General features: G+C 35.4%; 1 protein-coding gene across 13 annotated transcripts; it reads left to right on the top strand.

The window, feature by feature from the left end:
* Positions 1 to 8,091: 8,091 nt before the first annotated feature.
* On the top strand, positions 8,092 to 24,765 carry LOC143914214 (zinc finger RNA-binding protein-like). 13 transcript variants are annotated; one of them, XM_077434331.1, is made up of 19 exons: positions 8,126 to 8,571; positions 12,955 to 13,145; positions 13,237 to 13,366; positions 15,991 to 16,057; positions 16,165 to 16,303; positions 16,387 to 16,648; positions 16,736 to 17,025; positions 17,432 to 17,545; positions 18,472 to 18,642; positions 18,995 to 19,180; positions 19,261 to 19,406; positions 19,491 to 19,695; positions 19,765 to 19,885; positions 20,664 to 20,770; positions 21,153 to 21,248; positions 21,333 to 21,485; positions 21,565 to 21,660; positions 23,310 to 23,379; positions 23,453 to 24,765. In XM_077434331.1, the coding sequence occupies exons 1-19, from the start codon at positions 8,343 to 8,345 to the stop codon at positions 23,530 to 23,532; spliced, it is 2,853 nt and encodes a 950-aa protein (XP_077290457.1). In that variant the 5' UTR covers positions 8,126 to 8,342; the 3' UTR covers positions 23,533 to 24,765. The 13 variants fall into 13 exon arrangements, 12 of the variants coding, with proteins under 12 accessions (XP_077290460.1, XP_077290461.1, XP_077290459.1 ...); XM_077434329.1 differs by having other exon boundaries at positions 8,137 to 8,571; positions 15,991 to 16,093; XM_077434328.1 differs by having other exon boundaries at positions 8,137 to 8,571; positions 12,952 to 13,145; positions 13,213 to 13,366; positions 15,991 to 16,093.
* Positions 24,766 to 26,268: the final 1,503 nt, after the last annotated feature.

The raw sequence follows: 26,268 nt of genomic DNA, 5'->3' as shown, positions 1-26,268 counted from the left end.
GTAGAATCTTGATAGCTCCTCCGGGTAACTGAAAATAATACAATCAAAGTTGATTTGTCAAATTTAATGAATCTTTATTCTGTTTGTGGTGGTATACTTGCCGTTATTAGTCTGTATGCTGGCAAAGCGTGGACACTGCTTGACTTTTTGGAATTGTAGTGAAAGAGGGGCCATAGGCTGACAGGTATTCCTGAAGGGCCAGTATGCTTGACAGATACCTCGTCAATCGGTGGTGCCAGATCTGAAACAACAACAAACAAAACGTCAGTCGAAAAGGTAAACAAACTTGATGCGCGCGTCCAATTTCCGGTTTATTAGTCAACAACGCGACCATGCCTAGTCCAAACATCCTGATTGTGCCACTTGTCGAGATTGTCCAGCGTGTCGTACGTGGCAAATCCAATGACCATTGTCAATACAAACCGCGTTGTCGACAACTAGTAGATCGGTTTGAAGGTCTTTGGAGTTCACGATCAGCGCTCATCAGCTTTCCACTCGCGACTCCTGACCCCAGGTTACAAATTGGCTGAACCCAAACCGCTCAGGTCACGGACTACGCATGAACCGTGATTCCGGTCACGTTGCTCCACATCACCATTTAGCTAGAAGTTTTTTTTAAACTTATTCAAATGGTTATTACACGACTATATTCGAACCAATCTACATAGCATAAGACTTACGTAAAATGTACATGCTATCGTATTTCTCCCCCCCCCCCCCCTACTCGACCCGTGATGACCAATTACATTTCGTTTCAGTTTCGCATTTCATTTTGGTCAAGAAATATAACATTGTTCGTGCGAATAGCGGTCGGTTCAATTGGACTTTTAGTTTTGAGTTCGTGTTTCGTATTTTGAAATATTTACATTAATAAAAAATACGTAAATTGTTGTAGAATACGTATATATTTAAATATTAATATAAATTTATATTTTTTTAGACGATAAAAGTAATTGTCAACGTCATTTTATGGCCAGTAAAACTTACGGCAATATTATTAAAGACCTTCCATTAAATTATATTGTAATAATATTATGTAGAAAAATAATAAATAATTAAAAAAAAAAAAAATTATTTTACTTCCTTATAATGTTACAACTAGGGATCCCAAATCCGAATATTCGAATACTTTTTATACGAACTTATTTTTTTATTTTCAATCTACAACACATTTAATTCTATTTGATGTTCCGGATGATGATTCTCTTAAAATTTTAATAATATTTTGAACTTCTTAAAACTACAAATAAATAATTTAATAAAGCTACTATTCCATATTCGATATTCGAATATATTTGAATATTTGGGATCCCTAGTTACAACACATTGCTCGAATGCGACAGCATGCTCGGTTCTCGTAATTCTAACGCTACATCAGATCGACTATAGAATATGAATAATACAAACCTTGTCTTAAATACCACTTTAAATTAAAAAAAAAACTATTATATTTATACGTCTAAGCTACATATATTCCATCATGGATACTAAGATAATGTGGCGAAATGACAAATTAATAGAACTTCAAATCTTTTAAAAATAATTATCACCTTGTAAGGTAAATATTTAGATCAATTCTTTAGAAATATTTATGTAAATGATCATCTTCAATTACCATCTTCAGCGAAAAAGGATGTAAACGATTTATAAAAAAAAAGTCTTTATGACGCTCTGTAAAATTACTCTATAAATTGTTTATCGATGTTTGTACATAATTGGCCAGGAAGGCGTATTAAGATTTACCTGTGAGGCCTGCCTGGTATATAAATAAATACTTCCTGGTATTTAAATAAATAAATATGTATTTTGAGTTGCGAAACCGTTGCAGCAGATAAATATAAATATTTGTTCGTTTTCGTTTTTGTACAGTTTTCAATTCAGAACGGCCAAATTCGGCATATGTATGTACTTTTTGTACTGTATATGGAACTCAATACAAAATTTTCAAGAAACTGTTCCATATATTTTTTTACTTTTATCTACTCGGACAACATTAAGCAATCCACCCGGCGTTGCTTCTAAAAATCAATTATGTTTTTAAACAAAAGCCTATAGTTCAATTTGAGTTTTCTAATCTTCTAACAGTAGTACAATCAAGTAGACAGTGACGTAACTATTATTACGCAGGGCTATGCGGTGCATGCGAGCCCTTAGGTTCGGGAAGATCTCCAACTATTAATACTTATATTTAAGAATATATATAGAACAATCAATTAACACTAACTGAAAACAGTCAGAAGTATGTATAAAAACATTCTGACTTAGCGAACTTGTAATATTAACAAGAATAAGTTCATAAAAATTCTTTTAAATATGGGATTGCTGAGTTTGCAAATTTAAATATAAGCTAGGACACTTTATTTCGATGTAAAAAAACACTGGGATCCCTTTGGTAATTTTTACATGTGGGCAATTTTTTTTAGATACGCCACTGCATGTAGGATTAAATTCGAAAAGGCCAATGAGACTTCTTTCACCCTTTACGTGCATTCATTTGGGTTTTTGAAAATTTAATCCTACATAGATATCTAATATATAATTTCGAAAGAGACTTTGTAAGTATGCAAGAAAATATGTAATGTTGGTTCGTAAATCCGTGACGTCATCGAATAAATGAATATTAATATAAATTTAAATAAAATAAATTTAATAAAACGTTTAATATTAGATTGGCCATGTTTGAGTGGTTTATATTACAAATACCGAGCGAAGCCGGGTAAAAACACTAATGTCATATAAAATGCACATGTCAAATTTCAAAGTCAAAACAGTTGAAAAATATATATTTAAATATATAGAAAAATGTTGATAAATTCCAAGAATTAAAAAAAAATTCACCTGTATCGTCTGTATCCAGACTGTAGAGAGTTTTTGATTCCAATTCTCCCCCACAAAAAAACAAGACGATCAAAAGCAACCAACCACTTTTTACACTCATTTTGTTCAGTTCTAAATTTTCTCTTGGCAATCAACAAAACTTCAAAACTTTCAGCGGTTGTCCAAATTTGCTGGCATATTATAAAAAAAAAACCACGAATATAGTGTATGTCGATATTGAGCCTGCGCTGATCACTGCGTTACATCAGGTATTCATCGGTGTCTTTATACCAGTGACGGCGCGTTAACTGGGCAGTTTGTAGACTCTGATTGAAGACCTCGCTAAGTCAATTGCTCCATACCGGAACTGCTAGCACTAGCAATCCAACTACTAGTATACAATCTTACAATCTTCTCATCTGGCTGTGACCTTGCGGGAAAATCTCTTCCATGAAAAAAGGAGGAAATCATGGAGTGCTATATGTGCCCGCTACGATTATGCATTTCCTGTTGCACGTTCCAAAGTTTCCAAACGGCTATAGATTGTATCCAGTGATGATTTTCTAAATTATTTTACAACTTTTGGTTCTATCGATTAAATTACATTTATTTTAATATTCAACGCACATATTAACCCGTTGAATGCTGACCAACGCCGATCGGCATTTTACGATTCCATGAGCCTGAAATACGCAGATAGGCGTTGTTTTTTGAGTGTGTAAAAAATAAACAAGAATACTACCCGCTAAGCCTTTCCAGGTAGCATTGAAAAAAATTCGGGTGTGACCAACCCATGACTTTATCTATGTATTTTAGGAATATAAGAAGGTTAGAAAACAAAATTCGATATTGAACTGATGACTATGATAGCGATACAAATTGAGCGCAAATGTATGGAAACTTGCACAAAACAAAAGTTCTACTTCCGGTTGTCAGATTTTGTTCAAATTTTTTTTATTACTAAAAATCACTATCAGTATTATACTCATTAAATATCAAGAAGCTTAAAACAATTTAAAAGGTCAAAATAAAATAATGAAATATTGTTTTTAAAAAAAATACTACTTCCGGTTTACGAATTCTGACCAAAACCCTACCAGCTCTAAGTTAGTATATAAAGGATAGAAATATAAATTTTTAGCTTAATACGTTCAGGGGTGTGGACAGAGTAGTGGGCACAACATTTTCAACCTTTCTAAGAGAAAAAAATCCCACTTTCGGTTTATAAAATTTAATAATTTTATTTTTATTTTCATCATATTGCTACAAGAATTATACTTGAATTTTTTTGTGACAAACACATGCTTAAGGGGTCGAAAAAAATAGTGGAAGAAAAATCGAAAAAGAGTAAACTGCCACTTCCGGTTGACAGATGCTTACTAAATTTTATAAATAACTTGGCATTAAGCTTAAACTTCTAGATATGAAATTTCAGTTCAATAAACCTAAAGTTTTCTGAGAAAAACATAAAAAACCTCGATTCTCTAGAGTAAAAGTACTACTTCCGGTTCAGATAGAAATATTTAAAAAATATGAGGTTATAAAAATTATTATTTCTATTATATTTTTAAAATATTCAGTCCGATTCAGTTAGTGGTTTGGGAGATAATTGAATTCAAAAACATAAAAAAAAAGAGGACACCTATAATGGGAGGTACCATTTCCGGTCAACTTAAAAATTTGAAAAAAAATTACGACGTGTCGATAAGAATTTCATTAACCGATACTAAGTTTCATTTCGATAGGACTAACGGTGTTAAAAATATCCCCAAAATACACACACACACATATTTTTTTCTAGATCATGAAAACGTGATCAGTGATCGATTCTGAGTTCGAATCAGTCAAAATCTCGAATTCGAATTTTCGCATGATCACAAAACTTCATCTATTGTTACTACGTACATAGATAAAGTAAAAAATTATCAGCTTGATACGTTCAGGGGTGTGGACAGAATAGTGGGCATAACATTTTTGACCTTTCTAAGAGGAAAAATGCATTGAACATGGGTCATGTAATCCGTGTCATTGTTTATAAAGACTGGTTTATACCGGAATTTCTGAATTTATAACCAAAGCAGAATTTCTCGATGGAAATCCCTAACTGCTGATTATTTTAGATTGTGGCTTGGCATTTAGATTGTGATCATTATATTTTAACAACAATGAAGAATTTGGAACTAGTTTTGGAATAAAAATACATTCAATACAATACAACAAAAGATTCAATATAGTTAAAAGACAGAGGAAATATTAAAAGTTATCGATCATTTGTGTTCTTATATGTCACAGTGAAATTATAATTTCAGTAAAATCATAGCCAGTTACATTTTCAATGGGTATAGGTCAGTGAAATCATAAAAGGGAGGACGATTGGTCACCTTATCTTCGCAAGTCGGGAACCACAGACTGTAAACCCAAACGTGGAATTGCAGTTACTAAATCAGGACATTTATTTAAGAGATGAAACTATGGGCCCCCATAAGCTTCCGCGAGTCTCGCGCTTGTCCTTTCCTTTGTTCCAGGAATTCATGGCGAGAACTAGGATCCTGGCTGATTCACCCATTGCTCGAGCAACTCACTGCCTTAACCTGATAACGAATTACATACGTCGACGTCGATGACTTTTCAACTAACCTTTCCAATTTTATAACTATTTTTAAATGTTTATTTGTTTTTTTTTATTAATACATTGTATGCGTGAAACAGAGATTACAATCTTTAGAATTTTGTTGCTTGACAGCGGTAGACTGACCTCCGTTTGTATCCATGCTTTCCGACTGTGATTTCCGTGGACAGCGATAGGCAAATAACCCTTTTTTATACAGCAAACTTTTTAAAGTGAGAAAAAATTCTAAAAATATTCCCATTGTTTTAATGCTATAAATTAATTATTTTAGAATTTAGATTAATTTTTGACTTAAAGTAAATTATTTTTTTTTATACAAAAAATTTTTGAATTAAAAAAAATGTAATAACATTTTCATCATCATGTAAAAAATAATATTTTTTTGACTAGAGTAAGCAACCTTTTTATACAACAAATTTTTTTGTATAAAAATGAGAAAAATATTATCTTTATGTTATAAATTATTGTCTAATTTTACATACTTTATATTTTTGACTAGGGTAACCAGCCTTTTATTGTACAACAAATTTTTTTCGAGTAATTTTATTTGAGTCAGTCGACAGATTTAAAAGTTTTGTTCAATTTTACAAACATTTATAAAAATTTTCTAAATTTTTTGAAATTTTCCATAATTAGACGAGCCTTTTTGAAAATTTCTCTGGTTTGCCCACTACACAATTTCGATTGACCTACAAGCAAAGTGTTAATTTGTTACATTTTTTAAATGTTAATCGTGTATTTTTTTTTTGTTTAAAAATGTTTGGCCACAGCGTCGTTTTGGGTAACTTTAAAAACATTGTGGTAAAATAGAATAGGGCCAACCTTAACTTAAGCTAACCTAACTTGACCCTTAAATAAGTAGGTGTTGGCTGCTAATATGTATATTTATTTATTTATTTACTAGTGGTTTTACCCTGCTTCGCTCGGTATTTGTAATATAAACCGCTTAAACATGACTAACCTAACAGTAAGCATTTTATTAAATTTATGTGAATAGTTTTACTTTAAGTGTCTTTTGAAATTATATGTATACCAGAATCTGGTGGTTCTTCCGGTGCCTTCGTTCTTGGCGCCCCTCGGGACTTTGCCCCCGGGACTTTTGAATCTCGAAAGAAATTGGATTGGAAATTATGAATCGTAAAAAAAAATCGAATGTGTTGTTTACAACCCAACCAACTAAAGTTACATATTGTATACAATATAGAAAAAGGAGAAAGAAAAAAAACGCAAATTACATTCATTCATACAATCAAAATTAGTAAAAAATATAAGAAAAAAAAAGCAAATTACAATGAAATACAATCAAAATTAGTAAAAAATATAAGAAAAATGTACACATACATACATATGTACATACACACCTACATATATGTACGTACATAGATTCGTATACATATACATATATACACTTGTATATACAATATACGCATGCATACATGCAAACAGAAATGTATATGAATTTTTCATATCCAGTTCCTATATTGCAACCTGTGGTTGCTATTTAGGAACGGGTTATGTAAAAATTCGCAAATATCGGGTGTAGATATCGGTAGTGTGGACGTAGCCTACATATGTATGTATTGGTTCACAAATGTGAACCAGTCACAGGACAACCGGTCGCTCTAGATCGGTCATAGGTGATCATCCGTCACACTAAAACTGGTCACACCCTAAAATTGGTCACGATAAAACTGGTCATACCCGAAAATTAGTCACGATAAAACTGGTCACACCCGAAAATTAGTCACACAAAAAACTGGTCACACCCAAAAATTCGATCAATTTTTAATTTTTGGATGTGACCAGTTTTTTCGTGACCAGTTTTCTTGTGTGACCAGTTTTCTCGTGACCAGTTTTAGAGTGACGGGTGATCACGTGTGACCGATTTAGAGCGACTGGTTGTCCTGTGATCGGTTCACATTTGACTAGTAATCACCGAACCATATGTATGTATGTATATACATAAACTACATTATATTAAAAAAGTGTTTAAATAGAACGGATTTCATCTTGCGTCTGCTGACATTGAATAAGTCGATCGTGGACAGTTCATCAGCAAGTCGGTGCAATCTTGACATAGCCGAGTTCATCGAGTAATTGGTAAGTAATTGCGGTCTCCGTGACTAGACAGAATGTTAAATGACAGAAAATGCAAATATCGGAAGGCAAAGATCGAAAATCGAAAGATCTTAAGTCGAAAGATCAAAAAAAAAAATGGTGTATGGTAAACGGTACACACTCACTTAATTTGCGCGAGCAGGATACAACAGGAACAAGAGGAAAAGGCTTTTCCTCCCGTATTAATGTGTGCGCGCAGAATACATGTTCCTCTTGTTCCTGATGTATCCTGCTCGCGCAAATTAAGTGAGTATGTACCGTTTTACCATGCACCCTTTTTTTATGTTTCGACTTGAGATCTTTCGATTTCCGATCTTTGCCTTCCGATCTTTGCGTTTTCTGTCGTTTAACATTCTGCCTCGTCACGTAGACCCAAGTAATTGATATAATTTCCCGTGTGAAAAATCATCGCCTACAATCACGAAAAAAATATATTTTACAATTGAAACGTTTATACATATCATATAAAAAATAAGAAACGTATGTGTATCGGCGTATAAAGTCCGAAATCGGATTTATAAAGCGGCATCGCACATCGGCGTGTGGCGCGCGGCGATGGCCGTTGAGCGCGCGGTTAGGTCCGGTGGTGTCCCGCGTCTCGCGCACGCGCGCCCTCGTCTTCCGGTCGGTCGCGAACGCCGGCTGTCGAGGACATCGCCGACGGTGGAGACGAAGACGTGACGATCTGAGTCGTGCGATCGCGAGGAATCGGCGCGACAGCTAGCGGCCGGGGGCTACTTGGACGCAGAGAGAGAGGCGACAGACGGACGGAAGAGCAATGGCCGCCAACAACTTCTTCGGGTTCCCCCACAGCGGCACGCAATACGGCAGCGCGGGCGCAGGCGCGGCGTACGCGGGCGGACAGCCGGGCTACGCCGTGGCTCCCGCGCCCAACGCCGCCGCACACACCCACACCCACACCTACAGCGCCGCTCGTCCTCAACCCGCCTCCGCCTACGACACGGCCCAGGCCTATCAAGCGGCCGCCTCTCAGGGCACCTACGCGGGTTAATCACTTCTCTTCTCTTCTCTTCACTCACTTGACTCCCCTCTTTACACTCCCGCACCCTCGGACATCTTTTTTAGGTTAGGCCGCGCCCGAACGCCATCTGCCGGCGCGACGCCCCATTCCCCGCGCTCGCAATCGCCATCGCCATCGCCCCGCACTTCCCCGCCAAAACAATATTGCATTCGTCATGTGCACGCGTGCCAGGCCATTCGCGTCCTCACGCCGATACTGATTAAGGTTCAAATTCGCACGTCGCTATCGTGCCCGCGTGTGTGCCGTGCTACCGATTCGATACCGAGCCTATTCATTTGTTCCATTTCAAATCGACGTGTGTATAAATATTTTGTTTGAAAAACAAAAGACGATTTTTCAGCGTCGAAAAAATTTTCAAAGATGGCGGCAAATCCGCATGAAATTTTCAACACGATCGAACAAAGAACTGTACACCCCAGACTTCCTCCATCAGATCGAACGTCCCCAACTTCTCATTGATTCGTTTTGTTCTTCGGCTTCTACGTGGTAATACCCGTCGTTGCTGGAACAGTTGGAACTTTATGTGCATGGTAGACTTGGTTGTACCTTCTGCTCCGCACAGTTCTTTTATTGAACGGATCCTATTCCAAGAGCTATCCGACTTCTCGATGACATAGTTGCTGCCGAACCTGAATGTATTACTTTCCACTTCAATGAGCGTAGGTTATCAGAAACTATTTGTCTGATAGCTTGCACTCATCATTATTTTCTTAATTAGATGTGATATATTAGTGGAATTTTAATGTTATCCCTTTCATTTATGCCTCACGAGGATGTTTTGTATTTGCAACTTCTTCTTCTAATGCCGAATCCGTATTCAGACGTAGGCGACTACCAGGACAGAATTCTTCCCTATCATGGACAAGCCGAAATAGTCTTTCGAGACCCATCCATGACCTGATGTTCCGGAGCCAAGAGAGCTTCTTTCTCCCAAGCCACCATTTACCTTCTATGATTGTTTGTAGAAGGCGATATTTAGGGCCGCGAATAATGTGGCCAAAATATTCCATCTTAAGGCGCTTCACCGTTCTTCTTTTTATGAAGAAGCTGGAGGACTATTTCATTTCTTACATGCTCCTTCCACGAGATCTTTAGCATCCATTTGCAACTAGTTCTTATATATAAATGCAAGACATTCCCTACTTTGTATTTTATTATTTGATATTTTCACTTTATCTGCTACTATTATAACGCTATTGTTTTCTATGATTATATATAAATGTATTTTTGTCTGTATATATGTATGTACATATTCTTATTTTTCTCATCTCTATATATATATTTTTTGTTTTTTTCGACCATTGTGAATCATCGGAGACTTCTATAATGCCGCAATAGTCCAAACTTAAACTTAGATAAATAAATAATATATACAAAAACAGCCACATAAAATGAATACAATGTATACTTGTTTGTACCTGAAAGAAAATAGACATAGCTTTAATATACGTACATTATAAAATAAATGGACTAAAATTAAAAAGAAAAACATTTGAAATCGTGACCGAATATCATTCCGAGCATTTCTATAGAAATGTTTTCATAGTATGAAAATATAGCCAATGAAAATTCTAACAGTTCCGACGAATATATAAAAATAGTCAAACTTTGTATGTGATTAAAACTACTGTTACAATTGTATACAAATATTCATCTTCCAAACGTAGAGGATCAAATTTTCCAACCGAAGCCTTGAACCCCAACCAATTTTACAAATTATTTAAAATTGATCGCTTATTATGCTCGCTCAATCTTTCGTTGTTCCGATTTGAAGCTGAAAATAAATCCCACTTGCACAGTATCAAAGTCATAAAACCAGCATCGGCCTTTTCTTCGATACCTCGAATGTATTCGTACGAGAACAATCTGGCACTTTTCCCAAAATAAAACATTTCTGTCTACTACTATACTGTAACATTTCAATGGTTTTTTCATCTATAAAATTAATCAAATAATGTACGAGAAAGTTTCATTAATAAATTTCGATATTTATTTTTCAAATACGAATACATATACAAAGCAAAAATTGTATACAATATAAATCAATTCCATTTTGTATATACAATAATAAAACCAAATAGCGAAATGATTATACATGTATATCGGATTCATTTATAACATATGTTAAATTTGTTATTTGTTTGAAATTATCTCATACATACATACACACCGACTTAATATATCGATACATTTAATTTTATTTATTCAAATTGTACGTACATATTCCATTTAGATATAAAACTATGATAATTAGCTGAAAATAATTCAATTCCAATCATATTTTTTGGCGCCAATATATATAGATAAGTTATTTCCATTCTGAAGGTATTTTTTTGATTCACAAACAGTTGGTGAACGATAATATAAATTACTGATCATCTATTTACTGACCAAATAAATGCAGACTCTGCTATAAAATCAATTTCTAATGAAAAATATTCTAATATACTGTATATTATTTACTGTTTAGATGCAATGTGCCGATATTTGTACATATATCATCATTTACAGTCATTACCCAGCAACTCATCCATCTCACTCTACACATTTTTTTTATAATTTCGTCCTTTCACCGTTTTACATTCTCTCCGGTACCATTCCAGCTCTTCCACTGTCGAGCATACAACTTTCCACTCTTCTTTGAGTGCATATCCAAGTTTCACATCCATACGTCATCACTGGCAAAACGCATTGTTCAAAGATCTTTTTTCCTTTTCAGACAGACGTTTTATATTTATTTAAAAACAGCGTTCATTCGTTCAAATGCACTCCATCCTAATTTCATGTCTTGTTTTTACATACAAAAAAAATGTCTCATTTCATAGCCGACTTTTCATACCAAGTTTACACAATTGCTGAAACGTGTGACTGGGTGTTGTGGGGTTCTTTTTTTACGAATTTAGACGAAAATACTTTTTTTTTCATATTGCGCCATAGTCATTTTTCATACTAAATTTAAAAAAATTGTTGCTTTTTTCAAGCAAACTATGTATTTATTTCATTTCAATAAAAATGTTGTAATTTTTTGGCAATTTGAGTCAACGCATGCAAAAATGTGTGACGCAACTTGAAATACAAAAATTTGTCATTTAATTTTTTCTAGTCAATTTACCAATTGATAACACTGAGTAACAAAAAAATGACCAAAGCAGAAACTTATCATCAATCTATACAAAAATAAACTCGCCGAATTCGAATATGTCTGTGATTTTTGTTGGTTTCTTCTCGTTTATGAGAAATGAGCGTTTAAAAAAATACGCAATTTGTTCGGATTTTTGGCTTCAACTCCAAATCTATGATAGTATTGCCGAGCCGAAAGCAAGTATTGGAATCAATAGTGGAATGTTTTTTCTATTGATTGATTTTTAATTATGTTCATAATACATCCTATATCTATTTTAATAGCTACTGATCTACTGATCATTTTCTATTTTACGATTTTGATTTAATTTTGTTAGTAATCATAGTATTATATTATTCTAATGTTAATGTACAGCATAATAGGAAAAAAAGAGCTCAAAAACCTATTTACAATTCTTATAAATGCTCATAATACATAATATTAACTAAAGACTCTAAAGTCGACGATCTAAAGCAGATTGTGTTTTCTATTGATAGTCATTTTTTATTGCTTTAAAATATCTGGCGAATCTTCAAAGTCAAAAGTATACTTTTTTCATATACATAATGTAATAGGCATATTTCGCTAATATTTCACTTTTTTTTATATAAGCTCGTATCTCAAACGAGAATAAACCAACAAAAATCATTATCATATTTAATTTCTGTGGGTAAAACTTGGTAGAGATTGATTAGTATTCGCTCTGTGATTTTTTTTATCGCTAAAATAAATATTCACAACATGGTTTAAAATATATACATATGCCTTCTTTTGGAACTTTCGTGACACCTGTGACGGAAATTCAGAAGTGTTTTACACAAAACCACTGCTCATCGTGGACATCTTCATCGCACTGCTTTAATTTGTAAAAAAAAATTGCAATCGTATTTGAGAAGTTTTTTTCGCTACCTACGAACTTGCAACGTGATAATTATAATACACACTACTTTACGAACAATCTAGTAATGTCTGTCGGCGATCGCACTACTCTTCATATCAACCGAATCGAAAAATTCCATTATAAAAATGTACCAAAAGAACATTTCAAACTTGAAAATCATCAAAAAAATCCCACCCAATGAAATGAAATTAACTCTCATTGAATTGGGTTAGTCGTAATACAACACGGAAAAGATCATTTTTTTATATATATGTATATATATATATATATATATACAGTTAGTGAGAGACAATTCAGAATTAAAACGGTTTTATTCCGAACAGCAGCTGGAGGACAAGCGGGAACGTACCAATTAGCGTACGGTCGGAGTGCAGCGCAGCAGACGTACGACGCCAGCAAGACGGCGTACTATCAGCAGGCCGCCGCTGCGGCGGCAGCCTACCCGACCCAGCAGCCTCAGACTTACGAGCCTGCGGCCGCGAAGCCAGCCTACACCACGACCCCCAACTACGCTCAGGTAGTTGAGCTTGAATACATACTCGCCCGCGCCCCTATCCAATATTCATCTCTGTCGTAACTTGTAGACTAATTCCGCTCGTGCTACTCAGCCCGCTAAAGGTACACAGTACGGAGGCACCTACGGGAGCGGCAGCGCTGCCGTAGCCGCTTATCCAGCCACGCAGACCTACGCCACTCCGCCAGCTGCTGCAGCTCAACACGCCACGCCGCCCACCAAACGTAAGCTTCGATTCTGCAACTCTGCAAATCAGATCCAACTCCACTCTTCTTATTTGACACCGACGATGAGATGCTTCCAATGAAAAAGTTACTATCATTTCCCATTTGTTTGTTTATTTCACCGAACATGAACGATCGCTCCAAAGCGACGAGTGCATTTAAACGAATACAATACAATCAATATACATGAGCATTTTATACAATGTGAATTCATACAAACATCCACAATGACTGTAGAATATTTTTAATCAAATCGGCTGAATTACTTGAGATATGAAAGGAGATGCCAATTTTACAGAAAATTGACAAACTCCGATAAGAAACGATAGACCTGGAGTCCCAAACCATGGTTTGGCCAGTAGTGGGATTCGAACCCGTGACCACTCTGCTCAGAAGCATAATATACTCACCACTAGTCCACGCAGCTAGTTATATACTTACCTTTACGAACTAACTCGGACACACGTTTTTATGTTCTTTATTATTCGTGGCGATGACTTGGCATTCCTTGACTTGTTTACAACTTAGATCGTTTTTATCGGGGCTGTGGAATCGGTTATAAACTTGCCGACTCCCAACTTGAAACGATTAGTTAGATCGACTTTCCTTGCCAAGGTATGAAATTGTTAGTAATAATGTTGAAGAGCCTTGTAAAAATAATAGCGATTTTCAAAATATAATAAAAAAGGAGCTCAATTTATTGAATTATCTAATATATATATATTTATTTATTTATTTATTTTAAACAGACCATTGTGGCATAACAGGAATTCCTAAAGCGCCACAATGGTCAAAAAATATAACACAAAAAAGAAAAAAAACAAAATAACAATTAAACATAAACATAAATACATCCATACATACATAAAAAATAGCATTTAATAATAACAGATAAAGTAAAAATATCAAATAAAATATAGCATAAGGAATGCCTTGCACCTACAGCCAGTTTCAATAAATATGTAAGAAACAACTACAAATACAAAACATCCCTGTAAGGCCCAAATGGAAGAGAGTTAATCAAAATTTCACTCATAAATCACAATCAATCATGAAAACAATGATGAGCGCAGACTACCAGATAAATGGGTTAGAGTAATTTCCGACAATTTACGCTCACTAAGGTGGAAAATATCACATTCAGTCTCGGCAGCAACGATTTCATTAAGAAGTCATATGATTTCGAAAGAGACTTATATATGAGATAGTATATATGATTTCGAAAGAGACTTTGTATGTATGTATGTAAGTTTTGGTTTATAGAATCCGTGGCATTATCGAAAAAATCAAGTTTTCTATGACTGATATCGATTTCGATTCCTTTTTCAGTTCCTGTTTCAATTCCGATTCCCTTGTGTATTAAAAAAAAACCATTCGTTTCTGATAGGCTGCCGTTAAATGTATATTTTTATTAGATTCAAATAAATTTAAAGAAAACACAAATGAATGTTTACTATTAGATTAGCCATGTTTAAGTGTTTTATGAAGCCGTGCAAAACCACTAGTGGGTAATAAAATAGGTATAAATAAAAATTTAGTACGTTTTTAGTTAGCACATCATGCACAAACAGATCAATTTAATAATAAAAAAAAGTATGAGACGGAGAAACATCGGTTTTGACCCATCAAAATATGTGCAATTTAACGATTTTATTTATAATGTAATTTAAATTCATGAAATTATTAACTTTCTATTTATTAGTGGAATTTCCTTAAATAAAATTGGAGACCCAAGTTGACGCATTCCACTGTAATAGTCAGTCGGTTGATTTCTTACGACTTCGACTCCACAAATCCACAGCCCAGATACTGTCACAAATACAATACAAAGATTTTTCTGCTATATTAGGACTTGGTATTCTCATTCCGACGGCTTCGTATTGAAATGCGACTCCCTGATTTGTATAATATACAGTGCCTTCTGGTAAGGGCCAGATTTTTACTGTACTCAATGCTTAAATAATAATAATTTACTCAACTATACTTAGTAAAGAGGTGATTAAGGTGTGGCCTGAATTTCATAGCCTTGAAACAATCTTTATTCCATATGTCCGAGCGAAAATAAAAATGCTCGATCTAAATTTAATGAACGACTTTTCCATAGGTTGAGACCAGTTCCTTTAGAAATTTTTAGCCCTGCAAAAGTTTAATCTAGTTTTCAAAAAAAAAAAACTGAACTCAATAACATTGGAATTTTTTGCATTCTGCACACTTATCTCCCCCAATTTGTACACGTGCATAAAGATAACAGACCGTGTATCCGAATGATGTACAGAGAAACGCTTTAGCCTATGTGGAATGATCGTTGCTTTTCACTATAAGTTCTTTTTGGTGTGTATTTCACAATGGATTAATATAAATAGGCACTTAATTATACTAGAAAAAGAGAATCGTTCTAAAACTTACGTAAAATATATATACACATTGTGTCGTATTCATAAGTAATTTTTTTCCTTCTACGGCTGTCTTCGCATCAATTCAATTGTACGATAGTGACTTTTCATTAGAAACTTTTGTTTTTTTTTTTTTTTTCAAATGGATCCGTTTTGCAGAATGATATATCAAATTTGTGTGCAAGTTTCGTCTTTTTTTATTTAATTGTTGTTTGTTTTTTTTAATTACAGAAACGACAGTCACCAACACGACCACTTATTCAGGATATGATGCTGCTCTATACAGCGCTGCCACCATGTACGTAGCTCAGCAGAATAAGGGCACTGCCGCAAGGTTCTTTATTTTAATATCATCAATGCCAAACGTGCTTTCATTATCTTCATCCTTTATTTTTGGCGTTCCAGCTCAAGTGGCAGCGGATGGCAGGGCTATAGGAAGGGTGGCAACACCAGCGGCGGGGCTCGACTGCGGCCAAAACCACCACCAAAACCGCAACAGCTTCACTATTGCGATGTTTGTCGCATTTCGTGTGCAGGGCCTCAGGTAACGTTGTGAAATTCGTTGATATTTTTTTTGTCTCCATCGATTCGTATGTTTTGTTTTAACGGTGTCGTGTTTTTGTTTAGACTTACCGCGAGCACTTGGAAGGTCAGAAGCACAAAAGAAAAGAGGCGAGTATGAAAGCGGCCGCTAGTGGAACCGGCAACAGTAGCGGCAGCCACGGCGGCAACAACAGCAACTCTCTCCGTTGTGAATTGTGTGATGTGCCGTGCACCGGCAATGACGCCTACGCTGCACACGTACGAGGAATAAAACATCAGAAAGTAGTTAAGCTTCATACTCGGCTCGGTAAACCGATACCTTCTCAGGAACCAAAAGTCGTTGGAGGTCAGTCTGTTTGCTTGTGAGATTTTGTCTAAATAAACAGCAACCGATGATTTAATTGTTATTGTTTGTCTGTTTGTTCGTTTGCAGACAAGACTGTTTCAGGCACTGCTAAGATTAAGTTTGTATCGTCGGGAGGTCTCAGTACGGTCGGCGGAGATACGGAAACCGCTGCCGAGGGTGATGCCACCACTCTCGAAGAGGTGTCCGATGAGCCGGAGATTCAACCCGTCGGTCAAGATTACATTGAAGAGATCAAAGGTGACGACGGCAAGGTTCTCAGCTTCAATTGCAAACTGTGCGATTGTCGTTTCAACGATCCAAATGCAAAGGAGATGCATATGAAGGGACGCCGCCATCGTTTACAATACAAGAAAAAAGTATGTTGACACCTGTCCAAAGCGCATTTCTATATTACACACTGCGTATAATTTCAATCCTCAAGTATTTCTTCAAGTAAAATATTATCACACGTCTAGTTCAGTTAGTACGGTTTTTTTTTTTTTTTTTGTATTTGCAAATGATTATAAGTAAAAGGTATGAGGAAAATGTCGAGCCTGGTGTTGTTAATTCTTGCCAAGAGTTCCGTTTTCATAATGAATACAACTTTGAATGACGCAATTTTAGTTCTCGCATAACTGTTTACGATTACGCATACTTGTTTTGAGCAGTGCTCTTTTTTTATTATTAGTAGGAATGTTCCGTTTTTTATTTAAAAAAAAAAAAAAAAATTGTAAAACAATCATCATCAAACCTGTTTAATATTAACAATTTAAATAAATATAGGTGCAACCAGATTTAGTGGTGGATGTTAAGCCATCTCTCCGTCAACGGAAACTGCCGGGCCAAAAAATGCAACGAATGATGGATGAAATGTGGGCCCGTCGCCGTATGCATAAAGTAAGTATAGCAACTAATTCGATGTAAAATCTTTTAATGGCGTAGATTCACAATTTTTTTTTTTTTTCTTTTTTAAAACATGCATGAGTTTTAAATTTCGGTTTTGTACATGTTTATTATAATTTTTTTACAAGAGAAAGTTAGTCAATGTTGAAATGCATTCAAAGAATGTGAAAATTTATAAATGTATATTTTTTTCTATCATAGTTGGAATTTCGTGTAAAATTAATGTGTACAATTTAGAATCACAAAAATAATTGTGCGTTAAGTCGAATTGCATGATTTTTTAAGTATTCCACTTTGTGTGAACGTCTTAGATTGAATTGTTGTTTTTTTTTTTTTTATATATATATATATAAAGTTATTTTATGAAAGTTTCGATTACTCGTTTTTTTTTTTATTATTATTTTTCGTATTATAGAATCGTTTTCTTTCACTTGCTCTTTTTTATGTAAAAAAAATATATATATATATTTTGTTTAATTATTTTAAATTCTGTATTTACTAAAAACATGTCTTTATATAAAGTACAACAGTTTTGTAAGTATTTGAGAATCTTAATTGCCTCTTCCTCATATTTTATACTGCAGATCTACTTTGAAAATACTTTTGAATTGAAATTTATTATACGATTATTTCGTTGTGTGATGGGTTTATTGTCTCTGGTAACCGCTTTAGGACATTGTCACCTCCCAACCTTAAACTGATTTTTTATAAACACAGCAATAGATTTTGTACTCATTACGACGCACTGTCTCATTTGAATTGAATTTTTCTATTAAAAAAAAAAACTACAATACATTTGTAATTAAACGAGTACAGAAAGTGTTGCTGAACATGAATGTGTTCTGTGTTTTCCGATGGGACAAATTAAAGTTCTCTCCACGTTTAATTTAAAAATAAAAGATAATATCGATTGTCTGCAGTGTGAAATGGAGGAAGAGGAGCGACTGTACTGGGAGGAAAGACGTCGATATAATGAGGAGTGCGATTACATGGAGTGGTGTCGCCGTTCAGGCCCTCCAATGCCCCCGCCCCATTTCGCTCACCGCCCTTACCCTCCTATGATGCCCCCTTATGCGCCTCACCCGCCTCACGTGAGTACCGTAGTAGTATATTCTCTGAATTCTTACGAGGCAACTTTGGACCGCACACACAAAACTTTTGTACTTACTTATATATGTATATCTTGATCAATTAGCATAATTTTTTGTATTTTTTTTTTTTTTTTTTTTCATTATAAAGTAACAAAAAAATGTCTATCTCTCTCTTTCTCTGTCTCTCCAGTCACATTTACATTCTGTATGAAAATTGTCTGTAAACTGACAACATTCGTCAATATTTGTTGTTGTTGTATACTATCTTAGAAAGTACTAATTTATTTATAGTTAGCTATCTGACTGTTGTGTGTCGTATCGCTTCTTCATTGCGTCCACTTTTATTGTGTAGTTTATGCCGGTGATCAATCGGCGTCCCGAGTCTCGCGACGATCGGCACATAGCCGCCCGACACTCGGAAATATATCCCGCCGAAGACGAGCTGGAGGGTATACAGCGTGTGGTGTCTCACACCGAACGCGCTCTCAAATCCGTCTCGGACACCCTCACCGAGCAAGCGCTGAAACTGCAAAACAAGGTGAGTGGAAGTACAATGCGTATTCGACCGGGTTGACGAGGTATTTTTCAAAAAATGTATCCCATCCCATCGTGTTTCAGAACAAGCCGTCACCGACGAAACCTGCCGAAACTAAAACTACTACTACCACTACCACCACCACTACCACTACCACCAACGGCGAAAAGAAAGAAGAGCCCGAAGTCAAAGAAAATGTACCAAAAGAAGACGGACGAGACAATCAACTGTGCGTTTGTTGTTATTGATTTTTGATCTTGACGAATCTAATCGAATCGATGTTGCTTATGTTTTGGCGTGTGTTCTATTTCAGATTTTCGTTCTTGCAAGAAGGCGAAGGAACCGGCGCTAATAACGTGATCCGTCTTTTAAAGGGTGTCATGCGTGTGGGTTTGTTGGCCAAGGGTCTCTTGTTGAAAGGTGATCGATCTGTGCGTCTTGTGGTGCTGTGCGCCGACAAACCCACCGTCTCCCTTTTGAAGCGAGTCGCGCAGGAACTGCCCCTGCATCTTCAGAAGGTAATTTTCGGCTCGGTGTCGGAGTTGGAGTGTGTCGCATTGTAATTGTATTGAATGTAATGTGCTCAGGTGACGGACGAGTACAAATACAAGGTGGAGCTGTGTCCTGCCGAGGGTGCCGTCAGCATCACGGATGGGAACGTGTCGGTGATGGTCAGCCTCACTTCACCTGTAATGCGAGAACCTAATGGTAAGATGTTTGATTACCAAGTGAATTGACGATTTTCGATACACCAATTTCATTGTAGTGTTAGGTATTGATATGCGTCTTATGAATAAAGAACCATTGATTATATATGTTACTGTTTCAGTACCATGATGTGAACTTTTTGAAATTGGTATTCGAAATCGGTTACCAATAAATGTGTTGGGAGCTGGTAAGAAGGCTACACGAAAGAGAACAAACTATCTGTTTCCACGTTGTAATCTAGCCGATTGTATAAATGCGCTAGAGTGTTTTGCTATGGCGAACGTGGTCATCATTATAGGCTATAATATTAGTGTGCATTTTGTTTCACAGGTTTATATTTTATTTATATCCCTATCCCCCTTAACAGGGAGAGATATTTTGTTCGTGGTTTCATTTAGCCTATAGTGATGTATTATATGATCTATTATAAGTTTCTAGGTTATATCAAAGGATTTTTGATCATCTATATCACTTCCTGCATTTTGGCCGGCATAAGCCGGCAGCTCTTTATCGTGATATAATATTGTAGTGGGGCAGACATTCGTAATTTCAATACTCTCAGACTGTTTCTCATTTAGGACAGATTTTCTCATTTTATTTTATTTTTTGATACGATGGTTAGACATTTCTTTTTCATTTGTTTCTTGCCTGCGATATATTGAGTTATCAATGGAGTGCGATTTTCATGTCTGTTTGAAAATGAAAAATGAATGTTGAATATTAGCTAGCAAACATGTTTGCCCCATTACATAAATGGTCAAACACCCTTTTCCGTTAGATGTTGGTGGAAGTGCAGACACGCCCAAACGAGACGACAAGGATGTGCTCCCCAGACAGAAGTGTCTCGACGCTCTGGCATCACTAAGGCACGCCAAGTGGTTCCAGGTACAATATTTAACACATAAAAAAATCTCTCATGGCCAGTGACGTCACATTTGTCACTCGTCCTATCGAGCTGTTGTGCCATGTTTATTGCTCTGCATTCGATCGACTCCGCAAGCAATCATGCGGAAAATTCACTACATTTTACTATGGCTTTCATTTGTACTCATTAACGACATTTTTATATTACTCTTCAATGTGTAGTATAATGATTTGTTAGCTGCACGTCTCAAACTTATTGTTTCAAGTTCTCAGTTTTAGACAGTTTATAGCCTCTCAATTTTTAAGTATTTGAAAGTTGGAGCAATAAAATGGGAACACTTTTAAAGTCCACCCTGTTGGTGGACTCATTTTAACAATCCGTTAAACTCGCTATTATGTTTAGGCAAGGGCTTCGGGTCTGCAATCTTGTGTTATAATTATCCGGATTATGAGAGACTTCTGCAGAAGAGTGCCTACGTGGACGCCGCTTAACTCTTGGGTAAGTAAATTGTGCATTCGCAGTATGAAGTTTTTGCGAAAATCGTCGCTTGTGCTCGAAATTAATGTGAATCTTTGTCACCAGGCAATGGAACTTTTAGTTGAAAAAGTCACAAGCAGTGCAGGTGCTCCACTCTCGCCGGGCGAATGCTTGCGAAGAGTAGTCGAAGCTGTAGCGGGTGGAATCCTCCTAGAAAATGGACCTGGATTACTCGATCCTTGCGAAAAAGACCATCAGGTTATTTATTGTTTTATGTATTTGCTTACTTTTGTGATGTTTGATTTTTGCGTCTCATATCAAATTTTTTTTATTTTAGGACGCTCTTGGTAATATGCCCCCGCAAAAACGTGAAGATTTGACAGCTTCTGCTCAACAATTTCTAAGACAGATTGCCTTTAATCAAATTCATAAGGTGTGTATTTTTATATATACAGTGCCGGTCACTGAAATCGCAACCCCTTAAATTTTACGATTTTCGGGTAATAAAACCTATAATCGTTATATATTAGGATTTTTTACTACTTAGTTATTTAAATACACAACCTTTCTTCGATTTGAGCTCATTTTCGTGTGTGGTTTCGGAGTGGAAACAATATAATTTGAAGAAACATGCCGCAGAACAGAAAAACACATACAAAGTGCAGCTAATTATATCGAATATGGTGAGTTGTGGAGAAATTTCCGCTAGAGTAGGATGTTCCAAATCCACTGTCTTCAGAATCTTGAAGAAAGAACGGGAATTTGGAACGTTACAACGAAAAAAGGGAACTGGATCGAAACGACAGGCATCTAGGAAGGAAGATCGTTTATTGACAAGCGAATCATTACACGACAGGTTCAAAACTGCTACAGAAATGCTCCTGAAAGGTTTTCAATCGACATTAGTGTGGAAACTATACGTTGACACTTTGGAGATAGTGGACTTTTCGCAAGGAGACCGACGAATAAACCGCTCCTCATGAAGAAAATGATGCGTGCACGCTTGGAATGGGCCAAAACACACAAAATTTGGATTGAAATGGATTGGCGAAGAGTCATATTCTCGAATGAATCCCAATTCAACATGGTTGGCTCGGGTGGGTTGCAGAATTTCCGGCGTAAATGTTGAGAACGCTACAAGAAAAATTGCACCCGGAATACAGCAAAGCACCCTCAGAGTATAATCATCTGGGGATGTTTTTTTATTATGGATTTGGAAGAATTACATTTATGAAAGGGTTCGTGAATGTTGAAATTTACAAAAATATTTTAAAAGATCATCTCATTCTATCAATAGAAAAACACTTTTATAGGTGTCATGACGTCATATTTCAAGACGATTATGCACCTTCCCATAGTGCAAAATCGCTAATTTTTTTTCTTTATTTTATGCATTTGAATGTGTACAATAATAATAAATACAAAAAGATGTGATATTTGAATAAGTTTTTCAAAGGAGAAGACTTATTTACAACAACTCAACATTAACTTGGCCTGGAAAAAGCCCCGATTTGAACCCCATTAAGAACCTATGGAGTATAATTAAACGAAAAATCATCAAAAACATCAATCCAAACTCATTACAAAATACTATCCAAAAAATATGTTTTGAGAAATTTCCATTACAAATCCTCGAGGAATTCGTAAATTCCATGCTTTGGGAAATTGTCGCAGTCATTAAAACAAAAGGGGGAGCAACTAAATATTAAATATTTTATTATCTTATTCTTACGTGTCCATATGTTGTTATTCAATTAAAAAAATGTTCAAAAGTGTTGGGCTTTATTTTCTACAGCAATAATGCGTGAAGAAGACATTGGTCGTAAAATATCCTTCACGCTTAATTTGTCGTAGTTCGTTTTTATTACATTTTTCTAACATACATATTAACCCACAAATAACTAAAATGATATTTACCATCATTTTAAATCATTTGGGCGTGACGTTAAATCTAAATAAACGCGTAAAATGGTTTCTTCGTGTTTTTGTAAGGGGTTGCGATTTCAGTGACCGGCACTGTATATGTATTTATTTTTTATTGTGTCTTGAGTTCTTAATTGACGTATATATTTCTCTTGACAGGTTTTGGATATGGAATCGATGCCACAATGGCCATCTCTGAAAAGGAAACGCTCTAGTGATGAAGCCGAAGGTAAAATTGATTTATTTTTGTCAAAATTTGTCTATGGATACATTTAAATAAAACTTGATTTTTCTTTTTCCAGGAGACGGTAAAATGACAAAGATGGAAGTACAAGAAAAAATGGATACATCTGAAGGAAATTTAATCAAAACAGAAAATTAGTATTGTATTTAAACAAGTTTTATGTTTCATTGTCTATGTGTGACATGTCTGAAAATTCAGTCAATTTTATTTCTTCTTAAATGAAAAGACTAATGTTTTTAATGGTCACACGAAGCATTTCTTGATGCTTAGAAATTTATGTGTTTTTTACCTTTCCGAAATACTTGATTTCGTTTTTAAAACTTACACATTTCTCTATAGACTTGAAGTAATTCGTCAAAATAGTATTTTACTCTATCTTCAAAGAATATTCTATATAAGAAATATACATATAATAATATATCTATATAGACAATATACATAAATTGGTATTCATAATAAGTGTGTGTGTGTGAAAAAAATATTTCATATAATGTCACATTTAATATGGGGAATGTTTCCATTCACATGAATTTGGGATTTTTCACCTTTTTAAACATTTTTGTTTTTGATCGATCATGTCGCCCGACCAAAACTGGACACATGATTCTTTTTTATTCAGTTGAAGATTGCAAACTTCTTTTTTCTCCAATAAAACTTAAACACACGTATAGAAGTGAAAAATTATTGTATCCTCGTAGTCACATTAGTTTATAGATATTAGCGATAAGTTCAATTAATTAACAAGAAATTGTAATAATTAGCTATTAACAAGTATTGAGCGAGTTCCAAAATGTCCATTGGGCCTTAAACGGAGGGGCGGGTCTGCAAATGCATGTGATGCATTTCAGTGATTTTAAACGTAATAATTTCTTTACTATTGAGCACCTATAATCTGTTTGACTAGTTAGTGTTCTCAATATGATTCACCTTTGTATATCTAACAACTGATGTTTTATCTCGGGAGGGGGGGGAAATATTCACCACTATTGTGATCAAACCCTTTTTTGGAATAAAAACAATTTGAAGAAACGTGTCAATATTTATATTTATTGTATTCAACCTTTTACAATGTTTTATGCTGAAATCATACCATGAAGATTTTTATACATTAGCGGTTCATTTATTCTAAGCAATTGTTGCCATTTCACTAGAACATTTTTTAAGGCCGACATACACAAACAATTACTTTTATTTCGTCAGTCCAAAGAAATAACTTTCGATGGTCATGTCTAGACAAATGTCATACGCTGATAACTATTGAATTAAATCATGATTATGAAAATAACAGGGAATCGTTAAGTAATGTAATACATTTAGCAATATGTAAAAGCAAATAATTATTATAAATAAACGGTACGAGTAAATCAAGAGCCTGGTGACTTGTTTTTGTCAATGTTTTAAATGAAAAAAAATGACACTTGCCTGCATCGATTATATTTTTATTTTAATTCTTTTCAAGGTTTAAAATAACCAATTAACAGTATACTGCTATCAGTTAGTAGTGAACGGTAGCACCCCTGAGGGAAAATGATGTTCTATAATGATCAAGTACTGTTTTCCCTGCTCACACGCATCTTTTCGTCATGGAGTGAGACCAGTGTATAGGCAAGTATAAAGAGATTTTTGGGTAAGTTCACATTAGGCCAACAAAACAGTGTAACCAACTTAATTCCATTTGCAAGCTTCGCGCGCAATAAATGTCTATACTACCTACCGATCATAATAAATGAGGCCAGGGGTTACCAGTCTATGGCACGCAAGACGGTTTTTAACCAATATTCAGCATCCTTGAAGAAATACATAAAAGACCTAGCTCTATGCAGATCGAACTGATATCCCGCTATTTCCCCGAATTATAGCTCGGGTATTACAAGTTGTAAGTTGCAACAGCAATCCACTAGTATACAAGACAATCTATATGCGTTTTAAAATTACGATGTCTTGTTTTGTATTTTTTAAGGAATTAATTTATTTCGGCTGCCAGTGCGTTGTACATATAGTAGGTACAGCCATGACGCAATAGATATAAAAATTACAAAAAAAATTTCATTGTCTGAATAAAGCATGCCATTTGCAAATTTGTTTGGATTGTATTCCAATAAGGGTTCCGCAAAAAGCAGTCTCGCGCACGTCATTAAAATCTCGATCACCCAGAGACTCCATCAATTGAAAGCTATCCAAATAGAAACCGACAGCTATCCAAGGATAGGCTGTCGGTTTCTATTTGGACAAAAAAAATGGGTCCACATTAGTGGCGGCTCGTCTATATGGGCTGCGGGGCTACAGCCCTCCCAGTATAGTACAAATGCATGCTATTTTTGCAGTCCATATGGGCTGCAGGGCTGCAGCCTCCCAGTATAGTACATATGCCAGCAGCACGGTCTAGTGGTGAATGTTGAATTATTTCGTACTTGATGTTACGAGTTCGATTCCCGCTAAGTCTCGCTGTTGGCTAGAGCTTGGTTTGTCGAGGTCGATCGTTTCTTATCAGAATTTGCCAATTTTTCTGATTTTCATTAAAACGATTCCTGTAAAATTGGCGTTTCCTTCCCAATTTTCTGTTGCGAACCTTTAGTTATTGTTATATCTTAGGTTTCGCCATATTGCTCACCATAGATGTCTCTGCGGTTGTTTATCGAATATAAAATTCGTATTGTTACATGAAAGTTATTCATCGTTATTTATCGTATTAATACGATGTTTGTAATATCTGATCATAGATGTCAGATATTGTTTAGATTTACATGTATCTATGTAATAATTATGTGGACCAGGAAGGCGCATTTGGGGTTTACCTGTTAAACCTTCCTGGTATATTTGTATATATTATAGGAGATGGACGAATGAGATGACTGGCATGTTAATGCACGTGTT

This window comes from Arctopsyche grandis, chromosome 7 (assembly GCF_051622035.1).
Source record: "Arctopsyche grandis isolate Sample6627 chromosome 7, ASM5162203v2, whole genome shotgun sequence".
NCBI lineage: Eukaryota > Metazoa > Arthropoda > Insecta > Trichoptera > Hydropsychidae > Arctopsyche > Arctopsyche grandis.
The sequence above is the reverse complement of the archived record's forward strand: the minus strand, read 5'-3'. Positions and strand labels throughout refer to the sequence as shown.

Bases quoted from the DNA above. Each gene is read 5' to 3' on its own strand.
- LOC143914214 (XM_077434328.1), top strand. From the start codon at position 8,343: ATGGCCGCCAACAACTTCTTCGGGTTCCCCCACAGCGGCACGCAATAC. The intron at 16,304-16,386 runs GTAACGTTGTGA...GTTTTTGTTTAG, and splicing joins TTTCGTGTGCAGGGCCTCAG to ACTTACCGCGAGCACTTGGA. The intron at 21,486-21,564 runs GTTATTTATTGT...TTTTTATTTTAG, and splicing joins CTTGCGAAAAAGACCATCAG to GACGCTCTTGGTAATATGCC.